This window comes from Falco cherrug, chromosome 13 (genome assembly GCF_023634085.1).
Source record: "Falco cherrug isolate bFalChe1 chromosome 13, bFalChe1.pri, whole genome shotgun sequence".
NCBI classification, from domain to species: Eukaryota; Metazoa; Chordata; class Aves; order Falconiformes; family Falconidae; genus Falco; species Falco cherrug.
Genome location: NC_073709.1, coordinates 25,043,468 through 25,057,745, shown reverse-complemented (window position 1 = coordinate 25,057,745; position 14,278 = coordinate 25,043,468). Strand labels below are relative to the sequence as shown.

The 14,278-nt window shown below is 39.4% G+C and overlaps 1 protein-coding gene across 1 annotated transcript in view; it reads left to right on the top strand.

Annotated features, from left to right (window-relative positions):
* PTPN14 (protein tyrosine phosphatase non-receptor type 14) overlaps positions 1 to 14,278 on the top strand; it is a 119,024-nt gene that overhangs the window by 63,327 nt on the left and 41,419 nt on the right. The window contains exons 4-5 of the mRNA XM_005441903.3: positions 11,879 to 11,976; positions 14,202 to 14,269. Coding sequence (XP_005441960.2) covers positions 11,879 to 11,976; positions 14,202 to 14,269 — 166 coding nt within the window. The remainder of the gene's footprint in view (positions 1 to 11,878; positions 11,977 to 14,201; positions 14,270 to 14,278) is intronic.

Sequence of the window (14,278 nt, the reverse complement as noted above, 5' to 3'; positions counted from 1 at the left end):
TGCATAATTTTCTGCAGGTAATTAATTATTTCTACTGCATGTTTTGAAAAGGGAATGGCAGCTCACTGGTCTTCTATTTATAAGTCCCAGATAGATGTCTGAAATTTGGCAACAGCATCAGAAAGAGGGTCAAATCAGTAGCGGTAACCTGTGAGCAGAGAGACCTGTGCTTTTTGTCTGGGGTTTCTAACTGCTTTTTAAATTTTGAGAATTCAGTAGGCAGTGTAAATCTTGGTTACAGTAGCACTGCCAGTCTTCAAATAGATTTAATGAATTTTGATGGTTGTACTGCAGGCTGGAGCAAACTTCCTCTTCTCTTATAGCTGAGACACAAACCACGCAAACTAGTTCTAAATGTACCCTTTTTTCAGGGAGCTGAATACCTTTAATATTTTTTTTGCCTTGCTGGCAGGGTATAAAGCTAAAGGGGCTGCAACTGGATGTCAATACAATCCTGAAGTCTCTGAATGTGTTTAAAAGAAGCATTTGTGTGGAGGCCCTTATGCAGCTGAAAATCTCAACAAGAATTTGGCAGAAATCTCAGTGTTGGAAGATGGCAGATTCCTGTGCAGTGAGATGTTCACTGGTTCGCTGTTTTATCTTTGGCAGCTGCCTTTGCACTTGATATCTTCAGCTGTTTTTGAAGCTTTTACAAAGAATAATTATTCATTTCATGAAATGGATCTACTTTACCCACCCAACAGGGCAGTGATTCACATATTTCTCTGGCAACACCCTGTTGTTATCAGACCTATGTTCACTTTTGGAGGGTTGCATTCACTGGGATGTTAGAACTTCCTGGGCCATGATTTTATTGCATGATTTACTGATGTGTGGGGTGACAGTTTTCAACGATTCCTGTGGAAACACTAGGGTCACCAAGCTCTTTGGGAGGTGGAAACAACCCAAGGTTTCCTGGTTCTGCTGGCAGTAGTTGCTAATATGGTGCTTCAACAATCATTTCAGAGGAGTATGAGCTATTGTACTGACAACCTATAGATGGGTGGCAACTTCATTGTGTTACATTTCAAGCAGCGTTTTCTTATTACCAGGGCAGATTACTGTAAAAGATAGTAGTGAATGGACTGGATTTTAGCTTCCTACAAGGTAAAATTCCACTAAACCAATAGAGCTTTCTCAGACATTGATTATGTGAGGTTGGGATAATACTACCTGAAGGTTTTATTCATAGGGTTTTTTTTTTTAACAAGTTTCACAAATTCATGAACATGGTTTCACTGCAGTCTACCAGAGCATTTATTGGGTTTTTTAAAGTTCAGGTTAAGCATACATTCTATAAGTTTGAACGTGTTCATGTGCTCTTTGAATAAAGTAACACCTAAATACACTTGCATGCTGGTCTGCACCCACAAACCAATCACTTGGTGATGTGCTTCTGGATGCTTACATATGCATACCAGTTGTTCACTAGTATATGTGTGCACTCTGTTCAGCTTTTGCATCAGTGCACAACAGTACAACATTTAACCAGAAAAGGCTGGTGGACTTGTGTCATTTCAGAGTTTGGAGCCCTGCTGGAGGAGAATTTTTAAAATATATATTGAAAAATGAGACAGGGTTTATGGGGTGTATACAATAAGTTTTATTACTCCAACTGGCATAATGGAGGTTGGAGAGTATGGGGCCGTCGGAACTCTTCATGTTTGTTTTGTGTCCAAAGAACAGTTTAGAGTTATGCCTGTACTTACCCCAATTTTTAAGAAGTTACTTGTTTTCAGTGTTGCAGAGTATAAGCTAGAGTATACATATGTTCTGGTTAACTCACCACATTTTTCTAGCATGATATTCTAACCTGCTTGGCCATTAACCTGGCTGGCTACCAGGAGAATTTTCAAACTGTTGACTCATATTGCTTCCATATGTAACTTAAACCACCTTTTCCCACAGTGGAGACAGCTTGAAGGTTAGCTGCATTTTCTTTTCAGGGCAGGGAACAGCATATTTGAACTGAGTCAACACCTATGAATAAAGCTATTATTAACTTCCTGGGGTCTAATCTCATTTTTGCTGAAAACTTTCCTGGTTGCAAACCAGAGAAGATAAACAGAGTTGTTTGTGCTCCTCTTTCCTCATGAGGTTTAGTAGTCTTCAGCATACATACCTATGGCTCTTATTTTCATATTTGTAAGGATGAATCTTCGTAGCTGCTGTTACTTCCATACCATCTAAGGGATTGGGGGCATGAGTTGCTCTCTGTATGTGGGACCTGGTGTTTTGAGGTTGTGACTAATTAAGGGGGAGATGACACAGAGGATGCATGCCATGTCATATTGTTGAGCGCCTGTATATAGGTGGAATCTATACGTGGTTGGAGCTCCTATTCATGGTTGGAGCCATGTTTTGTGCCACGCAGCAAAGGGAGGGGTGATGGCTAGTAGAACCGCTCTGCAGTGGTACAGAGTGGTACCCCGCAGTGTTGTCCCTCTGATTTTGCTGTCAAGCCAGGTGGTGGTTTTGCATGCAAAAGTCCTGACAACTCGGAGGGTCCCACAGCAGAGCAATAGCTGCCTCTGGTGCACACAGCCCAGGGTGAGGAGAAAGAGCCATGAGACCCTACATATGAATGGGGAACACCATATGAGTAGGAAGGTGAAGGTGGAGGCAGCAGTTGTGTAAGACCTTGTGTGTTTGCACTCAGAAAAATCCCCTACTGGGTACTGATATTTTTTTTTTCTTGCAGACTGCGCAAAAAGCTGAAGGAAATTTAGCAAGAGATATTTTTTTCTCATAGGCTTTGATATCTGTTTCACCTGTGGACCATACTGATGAGGAGGTGACCCGGGTTTAGGTCCAGTGTTACCACCATTATGGCAGTCGTATCCTTCTTCAGGTCCCTGCTTTCTTACTGATACTTTTCTTTTTTATTTTCTTTTTTTTGTTGTTTTTTTTGTTTGTTTGTGGGTGTTTTTTTTTTTTTTTTTTGCAATAGGGTGGGAGAATGAGAATACTGATCTTCCTCTACAGCATTTGAGATCTGTGTATGAAAAGCAGTATGTGGCATTGCTTCAATTCACGTATCTGACTTGGTTCTACGGTTTTACCTTTTTTTAAGACCAAAAAAGAAAGTGAAGCTAATAAGGAAAAAAATAATCTCCTATATTGTAACCTCTGGAGCTCTGTAGCCAAGTGTAAGCGTTTTGCTCAGTTCAGGAGACATGAACGCGTATTTAAGCTTAACTCTCCGAGTAGTCTGAAATCAATAGGACTGCCATGTTGAACAATAATGCTTTTAGCATGTTCTTAAAACCCAAACCAGATGGATACGTGGCTTTTTTCAAAGATGTGTGGCTAAAACTTTTCACTCCCAAACGTTTAATTCTAGCATTTCCATGTAATATTTATGCTTGCATTGAGTGCTGTTTTTCAGCTGAAAACACTACAATACAGATTTTTTCACGTTATATGTTTTTGATTGTTTTGTTTGCTTTTGCAATCCCAGTCCAGCCTTTGTAAGGATGAATGCTGTGGTGGAGTCATCAGGGACTGGCTTTGCTGGACTTCAGATTGCAGAGACCAAACAGCCTTTGCTGAGAGAGAGGGCTCGGAAGACAAGAGAATATGGCTTCCTCCATTATTTTTTTTTTTACTGTAAAAGGCATGTTGGGAGTTTTGTGCTGTATAATTCTTTAGGTATTTGGATTAACTCTGATAAAATTATAGGTGGTTGTAAGGGAGTTTATTGTGCTTATAAATTGTAGTGGGGCTCCCTGTAATTTGTTATAATTAATTCAAGAGTTCAAGGGCAGAAAATCAGGATCAGGTTGTGGCATGCCTTCCTTTCTTGCTAAAGCATGCCATTACTGGCCTTTTTTTTTTTTTAAGGTTTAACCTTATGTTCATGGGTTTATTTGAACTCAGAGTATCCAAAAATTATAATACACTTTTAACGAAAAGTACAAGTACAGAGGATGGACCTGTTGTGGTTGGGGGGTTCCTTTTTAAATATAGAGAAATTGGTGGATACTCTTAAGCTGCACCTACTGGCTAAGCCTCTCGCGGAAGGAGTGCGTGTTTTGGGAGGCTTGTGTCATGTCTACAGGCTGCAACAAGGACTGGGTGCATGTCCATGCTTATGGCCCATCAGAAATGGCAGGAAAAGAATACTCACGGAGCACTTCTTTACAACTCAGGCTCTGTTTTGCTGCCAACAAGAATGCTAAGTGTGATTATCTAGTTATCTCGTGTCTAACTGTTCAGGGTTTGACTAGTCATCCATTTAACACTGGACACCAAAGAGCCACAACACTTTTATACCAGGCTATACTGGAAGCAGCTGTTAATGTGTGAGAGTTTATAGACAGTGTGTTACCTTCCTAAACAGTCCTATGTCCATCTGCAATACATATATTATTTTCTTTTATGAATGCTCAATTTTACTGCAGGAATTTTACTTCATTAACTGATTCACATCAGGAACAAAGCTTATTGCTCCTCAAATGCTCATACTTTGCATTTACATTTGAAATCTGCCAGTTGTGTAAAGAATTGGTGGAGGTGGAGATCTGTCTTTCGGGGAATGCATGCAAATGAACAAAGTAGTAAACTGATGAAACAGAGGTGGCAAACAACAACTAAGCAGTGCTAGGTGCGTGAAGGTTTTCCTGTTCTAGTACCCTTGGCCAGGAGTTCACTGTGTAGCTGGACCTGAACCTTTGGAAGACATTAGTCTTTGGTAGGAACTTCATTGGTCAGACATGGTAGCGTGCCTTTCATTATGTGCCTCACTGCAGCTCATAGAACAATGTATTGTTTCTCCTTATGCTCACAAGTTGCATATTAAAACAAATGGGAAGTGACCATCATTGCAAAACTAGCCTGTTTTAGCCAAACTCCATTTTTTCCCCCTGTTGCTTTTAAAGAGAGAGATTGAACGATGTGGAAGTAGGTGATACAAACTGTTTTGATCTGTCCTCCGTACGACATGTGAAAATGATGCTAACCCAGCATTGTTCTGTCTCATTAGGAAGGGGAAAAGGAATGACACAAATCTTTCCATGAATTTCATTTATTTTATTTTTAGTTTCAGTCATGTTTTCCATCCTGCTGCTGGAGGAAATCAGGATGTAGACAGTTGGATGCTGCTTTTGAACAACCTAATTTCGTAGTTACCTGAAGCTAACCTTGACATACCTTTTATAAGGTTGTTATGATCAAGGAGTTCCTACCCTAGAAACTGTTATGACTGTGTTTTTACTATTGGCATTGACAGTTTGAGCTTCTGAAGGAATTTTTTCCTGCATGTGTGACAAAGGCTCTTTCGTCTCCTTCCCTTTTGTTTCTGGCAAGTCTGCTGATCTTTCTAAAGATCTGTGACAGGGTGTGGTAGACTTTTTCTCAATAATACCCTTCCAAAAATATTACCCTTTAGTAGTGGAAGCACAGACATTGCTTTTTATATTCTACCACAAATCCCAGATAAATAGCTATTGTCTAGTACTGTGAAGCATCAGACTTTTACTGGGAGAGAAGCTGATGAAATTCCAGAGGAGCAAGCTGGAGATGTTCTGTTTATCACCACCATCTAAGTTTTTTACAATGGCAAAGACAAGGCCTTAGCACTGCGTTACTGACAATGACATCATCAATGTATGTACCTATTTTTTTTTTTAAAAGTGCCTTTAGATTAAGATGTGCTGATTGAATCCTTACATCTAAAATGTGTTTCGGCATGCTCAAGCCCAGAAATCATAACACCATCTTTGCCAATATACAGAACATTGTATCTGAAAAGACCAGTCTTGTTTGCCAGCCTGCCTTTCTTTCTTGCCATATAAAGTCCAGTCCAAGTTTGCAGTCAGTTTTGTTAAGGTGTGTTGAGTGACCCATGTGAAATAAGAATCATCCAGTAAGTAGCGCTCTGGGTTGACACTTGGGAACAAAACCTACATCTCCCAAATCTGCCTTGGTTTCCTCCCAAGTTTACACCAGTAACTTCACCAGCCATGTGCCTCAGATACTGTTATTTGTACAATTAGGCTTATGATCATTAATGCTACTGAAAGCATGTTTTTCTCAGAAAAGCAACCAGTAAGAGTTAAGTATTATGATTGTCTCAAATATGCAATAAATAAATAAAAACAACCTTTTGGTCATTATCAATTAGTTCCTTTGATTGCTTATTGAATAGCTGAATCATTGGCTTATCTAACTCAAAGTCTGAGAAAACATGAAAGACCCTGTGTTTAAAATAAAAAATGGATTTATCTTTAAAATGTAGCATATAGCTATCTGTGGAATCCTGTTGCTAAATAGTATCAAAGCGAAGATCATGGCAGATTTTAAGGTGTGAGATGAACAATAGACACATCGATATCAAAGCTAATGCTTCAAATAATTTTAGTAAGTGATAAAAAGGCCTCTGTTCTGGAGAAACTGCTTCCCCTGTGGGCAGATTGTTGTGTAAGTATACATTGCAGCGTCTGCTCAGAAGTGTATTACCATACCACTATAAATCCAAATGAGCTGACTCAGACTGTTGTTGTGATTCAGTGAGGCTTTTGTTATGTCCCTAATTTTAGAAGATCATATTGTACTCTAATTGTAATTTTTTTTTTTAAGTTGGAAAAGGGCTGAATGGTCTTGAGCTAAACCACTTGTGGGCCAATCTGTTTCTCCTGTGAGTCTTAGAGACTTCTTATTTTTGGAGTTATGAAACAGTAAAGCAGTTCTCTTTTTTTTTTTTATTCCAGAGAAGTTAAACTACATAGCTATGCAGTTATCCAATAGATAGGCTTGATGCCAGAAAGGTGCCTGATGAGTTATAAAAAAAGTTAGTCATGCCAGTAATTGCATCATTAGAAATTATTTTAAAGGAATTGTACCTCTTGGGTAATTAATACATGTTTTGTAGTGCTTTGTGTATTTTCAGATAAACTCAAGGTAAATATTTATTGGTATTAAAACTGTAATGTATCTATGCATACCAACTTGATATTTCCAGAAAAACACACTGACCATTTTTTGTTTTGTTTTGTTTTTTTAAATAAAATTAAAGTGTTTCCTGCTGCACTAGAGATAATGAGTATATTCCAAACCCTTCCTGTTCATGATGTACATTGAAGGAAAGACTAGGGAAAATAACAAAAATCCAGACTGATCACAGTATAGCATTCAAACAGTACTAATCCTTATTATCTTGATCTTGTCACTTTTGTATAAATATATAGATCTGTGTATGTATATGAAGTATATATTTAGATTGTAAATTCCTAGGGCAGTGCGCACCATTTTTTCTGTTCTCATTCTCTCATTTCCTAGCAGAGTTGGATGTTGCTTGATTACTAAGGCTACTGGGTCTGATAATATTGATTATTAATTATTTGCCTTGTGTTTCTTTGTGAAAGTCACTGGTAGGAAAACTGTGAAGATGCACTGCACCCATGCAGCTACTCTGCAAAACTAACCCATATTCTTACTTTCGTAAACCACCCTTTAATTTCTTGACAAAGGTCTCACTTCCACTATTGATCAGGCCAGGTTTGGCATGGCTTGTGGTATCTAAAACATTGGTTGTTGATGAGAATGGAAATCAGCAAAATTGAATTATTTTCTGCATATATAAAACAACAACAGAGGTTATACATCTGGAGATAAACAGTGGTGATGGAAGGGTACCAGGAATTCAGTGACACTGTTCAAACACCCACATTCTTTTTTGAAGTGACAGGAGAGCAAACATGAATCATGATCTTGGGAGGTCTATGCAGAATTATATGGGCAAATGGAATTTCTCTACATTTACACAGCTGTAGCTGAGTCTGAATCTGGGTCTTGCAATTAAATTTTAAACCACTACCCTTATCTCCTGCTTACTAATACTATTTGGGTTTTTTCTCCTCTGATGTAGTATGGATTACTAACATGCAGATGTTTATTCCAGAGGTCAGATGTTGCTTCAGTTGTCCAGTTGCAGCTTATTTTCTTTATAAAAGTGTGCTTTTTGATGCAATAAATGCAAATATACTTTTAATGTTTTCTGTGTTGGCTAAATGGAGTTGTGGGAAATGATATCCTTATAATTATGGCTTTGTTCAGACTTGTTGTCCACTCCCATTCCCCTTGGAATTAGCTACAGGCTGGCAAACTGTAGCAGCCTTTATTATATTGAATGCACAATGGCTCTGTTAAAAACATTTAACCCAAAGTGAGCAATGAAGGTGAGAGATTATCATCTGTCAGCCCACTTGGCTATGGTGGTGTCTCTTCTGCCCTGCACTCCCCTAATATGCCAGAATGGCTCTGTGATTAAAGCTCTGTAAGTCTTCACTTCAAATTTCTTGCCTTTCGTTATTTGGGGGTGCAGATTGCAAACTTCTCTTTTGTTCAGTTTCCATATGCTTTCCCAACTAAACCACCTAATAGGAGGCTTATGAAATGCATGTTTTTATCTGCTGTTCTGAAACAGCTTTCTTCAGTGAATCTATAGCTGAATCATTTTAAAAATGTTTGATTTCCCTCAAATTATAGATCTACTTTTGCAATCCAAGCGAAGAGAGAGCAGTCTTAGCTAGCATAGTGACATAATAACAGCATTTAACGTAATTTCAGATGGAGGAGCCTCAGATCCTTGACAGAATATGGGCCAATTTCTCCTCTCCGTTGGCTGGGCAGAGAGCCTGACCACAGCTTTGCAGCATGGCTGAGCCATGAATCTGTGGCTGGCAGAGCTATTAGAGCCTTCTAGCAGAGCTTCCTCCAGGGTATGCTCCTCCTCTTCCTGGACAGTGGAATTGGCCACTCCAGTTCCTGCCCTGTGAAAGGAGATATCCCAGTTCGTGCTGTATGTGGCCACAGTGAAAGGAGACATCAGGGGACACCTTAGGTGTGTGACCCTTGTCACTGTCAGTCCAGGAGTATAGTTGAAGCTGATACGGACCGTAGGTTTCTGCCTCAGTCGTCTTCAGTTTACCTTGGTGCTTGCTTTGAAAAAGGTGTCAGAGCCACAGCAGGTAACCACTTTTCAGTGTGTTTGCCTGTGAAAGCTGCCAGCCTTCTCCATGAGGTTTCTCCTGATGGATACACTTCATGTCAGAGCACTAGTTATATATGCCTGTTAAACTCTTGCAGCATGTCAACCTACAATATATAAATCCTAAACTTTTATTCTGCTACAGGATTAATAAATGCATTGCTGTACCATAATACTGTGGAATGTCCCCATTAAGATTTTTAAATATGACCTGGCTCTGACAATCAGGATGAAACATCTGTAAATGGGCATCTTTCTTATAAAATGGGTGCTGACTGCTGTCTTAATCTTTCTGAATTATTGGCAACTAAAATTGTGACTAAAACTCCACATCACTGTTTCTTTTGAAAGTCTTGGTCATAATATTGATACTACAGTAACTACATTGACGCTGTATTTTTTTCGATGCTTACCTAAATAATCCTTTCTATGGTTTATCTATAATTCTGCAGACACTGTGGTTGAAATGGCTCCGCTGAAGCTGGTGACATTCTTGACTTCTGTAAAGCTAGGATGTCACTGTAAGATTTTACACTGTTTTGACTTTGATATAGTCTTCTAACTTTGTTTTAACCATAGCTCTAACTTTACGGCAGACGTGGATTTTACTTTTGTTCTGTCAGACTAGAATATGAAACTCGTGCATACATATGTAGCGTTGACATAAATAGCCTGCTTTTGGGATTACAAGTCTTGAAGACCAGATTCAGCAAATGCTCACCTGCATACTTGATAAAGCAGCTTATGTCAAGCTTCTGTGAAAGCATTGTGCATTTTCAGAATTGGGATTTAGTCATTGCAAAGAAGTGGAAACAAGCTAATTTGTCTCTTGGAACGAGCAAGTGTGAAACCTGGGGCTGAAGCACAGGGCTTAAGCTGAGCAGCCGTATGCTTTTCACACTGCCTCTCTCAATCAAAGTTCAAAACCTCCTAAGGTTTTAATCTTCGTTAGGCTGTGAGAAAGCCAACTCTATAAACATTTTAGATTATATGTTTCCTGTTTGAGAATGTTCTTCAGCCTTTTGTGGGGGAGAGAGGGGAAGAGGAAGCCTAAAACCAGTAACCCAACAATTACCTTTTACACACACGTAAAAATTGTGAACCCTGAAGGGAACTTGAAGAATATGTGCAGAGGCCTTCCCTGAGAGGATTTCTGTGCCCAGCAGTGCTTGGAGCCTCTAAACACCCTGCTGCCTTCTGAGTATGGGTCTGGTCAGAGCGTTGGTGCTGTCTAGTGGCAAGTTATTGCATCTCACATCACTGACGGAAGAGTTAACTGAAGAAAAAATGTGAAATGCTGCATTAGATGAATAGCCCTCAAAGCATGGCTTTGGGTTATGCTGGTTTTGAAGCACGTAGTTATTTTCTAACGCCTCCGCACAGAATTAAACGGTAACGTTTCTGAGTATAGTTAAGGCAGTGCAGTCCCTGTGTAACATGGGTGATGCTACAGTGGCTCTTCCTTTCCCATTGGGACTGGGAAGGTGACTTAAACTCCGAAAAAAGACTAGGAAGTTTCTTTGCTATTCCCAACAGTTCAAAGGTAAGGTCAGATGTGGTGTGCTGGTTGCAGATGGGTCCAGTTAGGAGTTTACTGCCCCCGGCCTTTCTGACCACTCTTTGCTGTCTGCTTTGCAGAGCTTGCAGTCTCTGAGACTGGCTGTTATGCTTGTGTATCATTTCTTTCTAATCCAGTTTATTTCAAGCAATTACGTTTTTTAAATCCATGACCCTTTAAGCAGATGCCTTTTGTGTTGGGGGCTGAGCAGGCATGCAGCTGGAGTGGCAGCCTTATAACCTGGTTCAGCTGCAGCCAGACTGGCATGTCTGGTCACAGCCTAAGAAACCCCTTTTTGGGGGGATTTCCTAACTGGGGTCACCCAGGCGCATCAGTTACTATCTGCAGGTCTGGGGGTTGGGTGCACGAGGCTGAGTGCACACACGGGCTGTGGCTACACTGGTACAGTGCCTCTACCTTTGGGCTCAGGCGTGATGAGGAGTTGCTTGTCAGCTGAGTTATATGTGTCAGCATCAAATGTTTAAGCTGATGGGCATGAGATCATTATACCACTGTAACTCAACTTTATAACGAAGCTGTCTCCACTGAACTTTAACCTGATATCCCAGAGGGATTGGTACGTATCCCTGCTAATTGGCCAATTCTGCTGTAGGTCTGGTCCAGTTCAGCAGATGGGAGGGATGCGCGGATGGAGACAGTAACTTCTTAAGCTTTTCATGGAAAGCTGCTTGTTTGTCATAATTTACTCTATTGCAGATATAAGGTGAAACGTGCGAGTTTTGTTACTATGGTTAAAGCTAACAATTTGTCTTGCGATTAGTTGCTGCAGATCAGCAAGTGCATGATACTAGAATCTGGTTTTGCTTGATTTGTGTATCTAAGTTATCCTTACAGATGAGAGATGCCAATTTAAAAAACCTTCATATGGGCCACAGTTAAAGTTATGTCAGTAGGCCAAAGTATATTGCTAAAATTCTGTTTCTTCTATCAAAATGTTAACTCTGGAGCAAAAACAACAGAAGAAATATAGAACAGCCTCTTTTGGTACTGGTGATTGCATGGTCTTCAGTAACCTCTACAAAACGTAGGGAGGAGGTATTCCTAGTAGATGTCCCTCTTCTGTGTGGTCTAGGGAATGCAAATTAGAACTTTTTATTTTCCTTTTCATCCACCTGGAAGCATTGCACATGTAGGGATCACATTGATTTGTTTTGGTAATGTGGAACTTCTGAAGCCAGGTACAGATGGCTGTTTAACAGCCTGACCTGTTTGTGGTGAGTTTTTCTTGCTTTCAGCGAGCAGTCTTTTGTTCTGTAGAAAATGTACAAACATATAGGTGTTCTAATTTGTGTTCCTTTTTTTGTTTGTAGATATCAGTATTACCTACAAGTGAAAAAGGATGTTCTTGATGGCCGATTACTTTCTTCATTGGAGCAAGGAATTCGACTAGCTGGTTTGGCAGTGCAAGGTAAGATGACTTCACCTGATAGCCCTTTTCCAACACTGGCTTTTTTGGTTTGTTCTGTATGTTGACTGGGCACTAACTAAGGCCTTGTATGACTCCTACTGACAACAGCTGGGTCTTCTATTGATTTATAGTGCATAGGTAGACTGCCGTTGATGAAATGCCCTTAGGGAGGGGATGATGGACCACATCACAGCGTTCAGCTTTCTTATTTCTACAATCCATATAAGTGAACCTGAACAAAACTCCAGTTCTTCCAACCCCAACCACGGAGTGCTTTGCAATAATGAATTTGCTTCACGTTCTCTGGTTTGAAATGCAATTACATCAAAGAGCATAGCAGCAGCTTTAATTTTGCCTTTAATTAAAAACTCATTTTGCTGTATAGTGCTATCTGAAGTATGAAAGAACACATGACCATAATTATGTGAGTTATAAATTAATAATAAACTACTACTTACAATGTGATTTTTATTCTGAGCCTCCTAAGTACATCAATAAAAGTGGGATCATATAATGTGTATGGGCAGAGGAAGAAGCCCTGTATTTGGGGAAAGGATGTTTCAGTCTATCCACAACTGACTCTGAGAACTAAGGTAGCATTTAAACAGCCATACTCTGGGCATATCCTCTGATGGGAGGGAAGGAGGAAGTGTATACATAAATAGCAAACATGAAGAGCTGAGTCTTGAAAATTAAAGGTTCAATGGAGAGTAATGCTAATATGATCTTTCTTAGAGCAATAGAAATTCCATTTTAGTGTCTTATTTCTTGGTTTAAAATTGAAGGAAAAGTGTTTCCTGTCAAATCTTGAAATGTTTATTGCTCAAGGAAAATAGATGTATAAGGTTCCATACTGAATTTTGCAATTTAGGTAAATGAATTTGTTCCAGTGTGTAAGTAAGGGCTAAGTAGATACTGAATGTGTTTCACTCATCCTGTGTTTTTGGAGCTTTTTGCTGATTTTGAGAGTCAGTCTTTATAATCAGTTTAAAGCAATCACTTTTATTCTGAATTTTCCATGTAATCTATTATATTTCAAAGACTTGCATCAGAACACTGCACTTAATCCCGTTTGCTTTATTCTGACCTTATATTACTCCCTGTCCTTTGCATGTGATGCAACTGAAGATATTTGAAATACTTATTTCTTTTAAACTTACAGACTTTGATTCATGTCCATTTTTATTTCTTTCTGTTTATGCTAAAACATAACTCTGAGGTGAAAACAAGATGAAACTGCATTTTTGGCATCCTGCAATACATGAAATTGTTATGAAGCTTTGAAAGAATGTTTAGATAATATGATTTATAGTGGGGATTTCCAACTTCTATAATATGAGAATCTTGTAGATGGCGTTTTATCCAGTTCAATTAATATAAAATAAAAACCTCCTGGCAAGATATTCTTTTGATATAAGCTGTTGTGTATTTAGCAGATAGATAAATACAGGTTTTGGTTTGTATTTTTTAACGTAGTTTAGCCTTTAGGAAGCATTTTCAAAACTTCACAGTTACAAGGACATTTAGACAAGAACCCTCAGCCTCACATATGCATGTGAGCATGGAGATGAGTACCTCCTAAAGAGATGTAGAAGGAGTAGAAAAGAAAAAAGAAATATGTGGTCCAGTCAATTCAAATGACACGGTGCTTGTATTGTTATGTTGGCTGTAGAAGGATGAGACCTCCCCTGTCCCCCTGCAAGTCATGTTGGTTGTTGAAAATTTTTAATAGAATTGGCTAGTGTATTTTAACCTCCTAAGCTGTAAGATCAAGCATCTTCTGTACAGTTGCGTACAGAATTGGAACAGAGGTAGGTTAAATTTTGGGGCTTTTGCCTGGTCAGGGTTGGAAACGCTGGAGAAGCAGAAATGTGCACTGTTTTTAAAGAGGCTGAGCAATCCCGGCCTTGTTAGATCGTGGTGTTAGCTCGTGAAGGCTACAGAAAAAGGAACTCTTACACTCCTGATGGTTAAGTACTGCAAATGGTCATAATATCAGAGATCAAAAGAAAGAAATTACTTGGTGGCTGTTGTTTGATCTCTGGTAATAACACTGTTATTTTCAGACCTCCGTGTTAAAAGCTTAAGTACAAGCAGGAATCTTTGTGCTGAGTTGTGGCTTCAGAGAGAGCTTGCCCACGTGAAATTAAGCATCTGTGCAAAGGCTGAGTGTGGTCTTAACGTGTGGAAGATGCTAAAATGAGTAACTGTGTTGTTTTTTCCAGCGGATTTTGGAGACTATAATCAGTTTGAATCTCATGACTTCCTCCGAGAATATGTCTTGTTTCCTATGGTGAGTTCC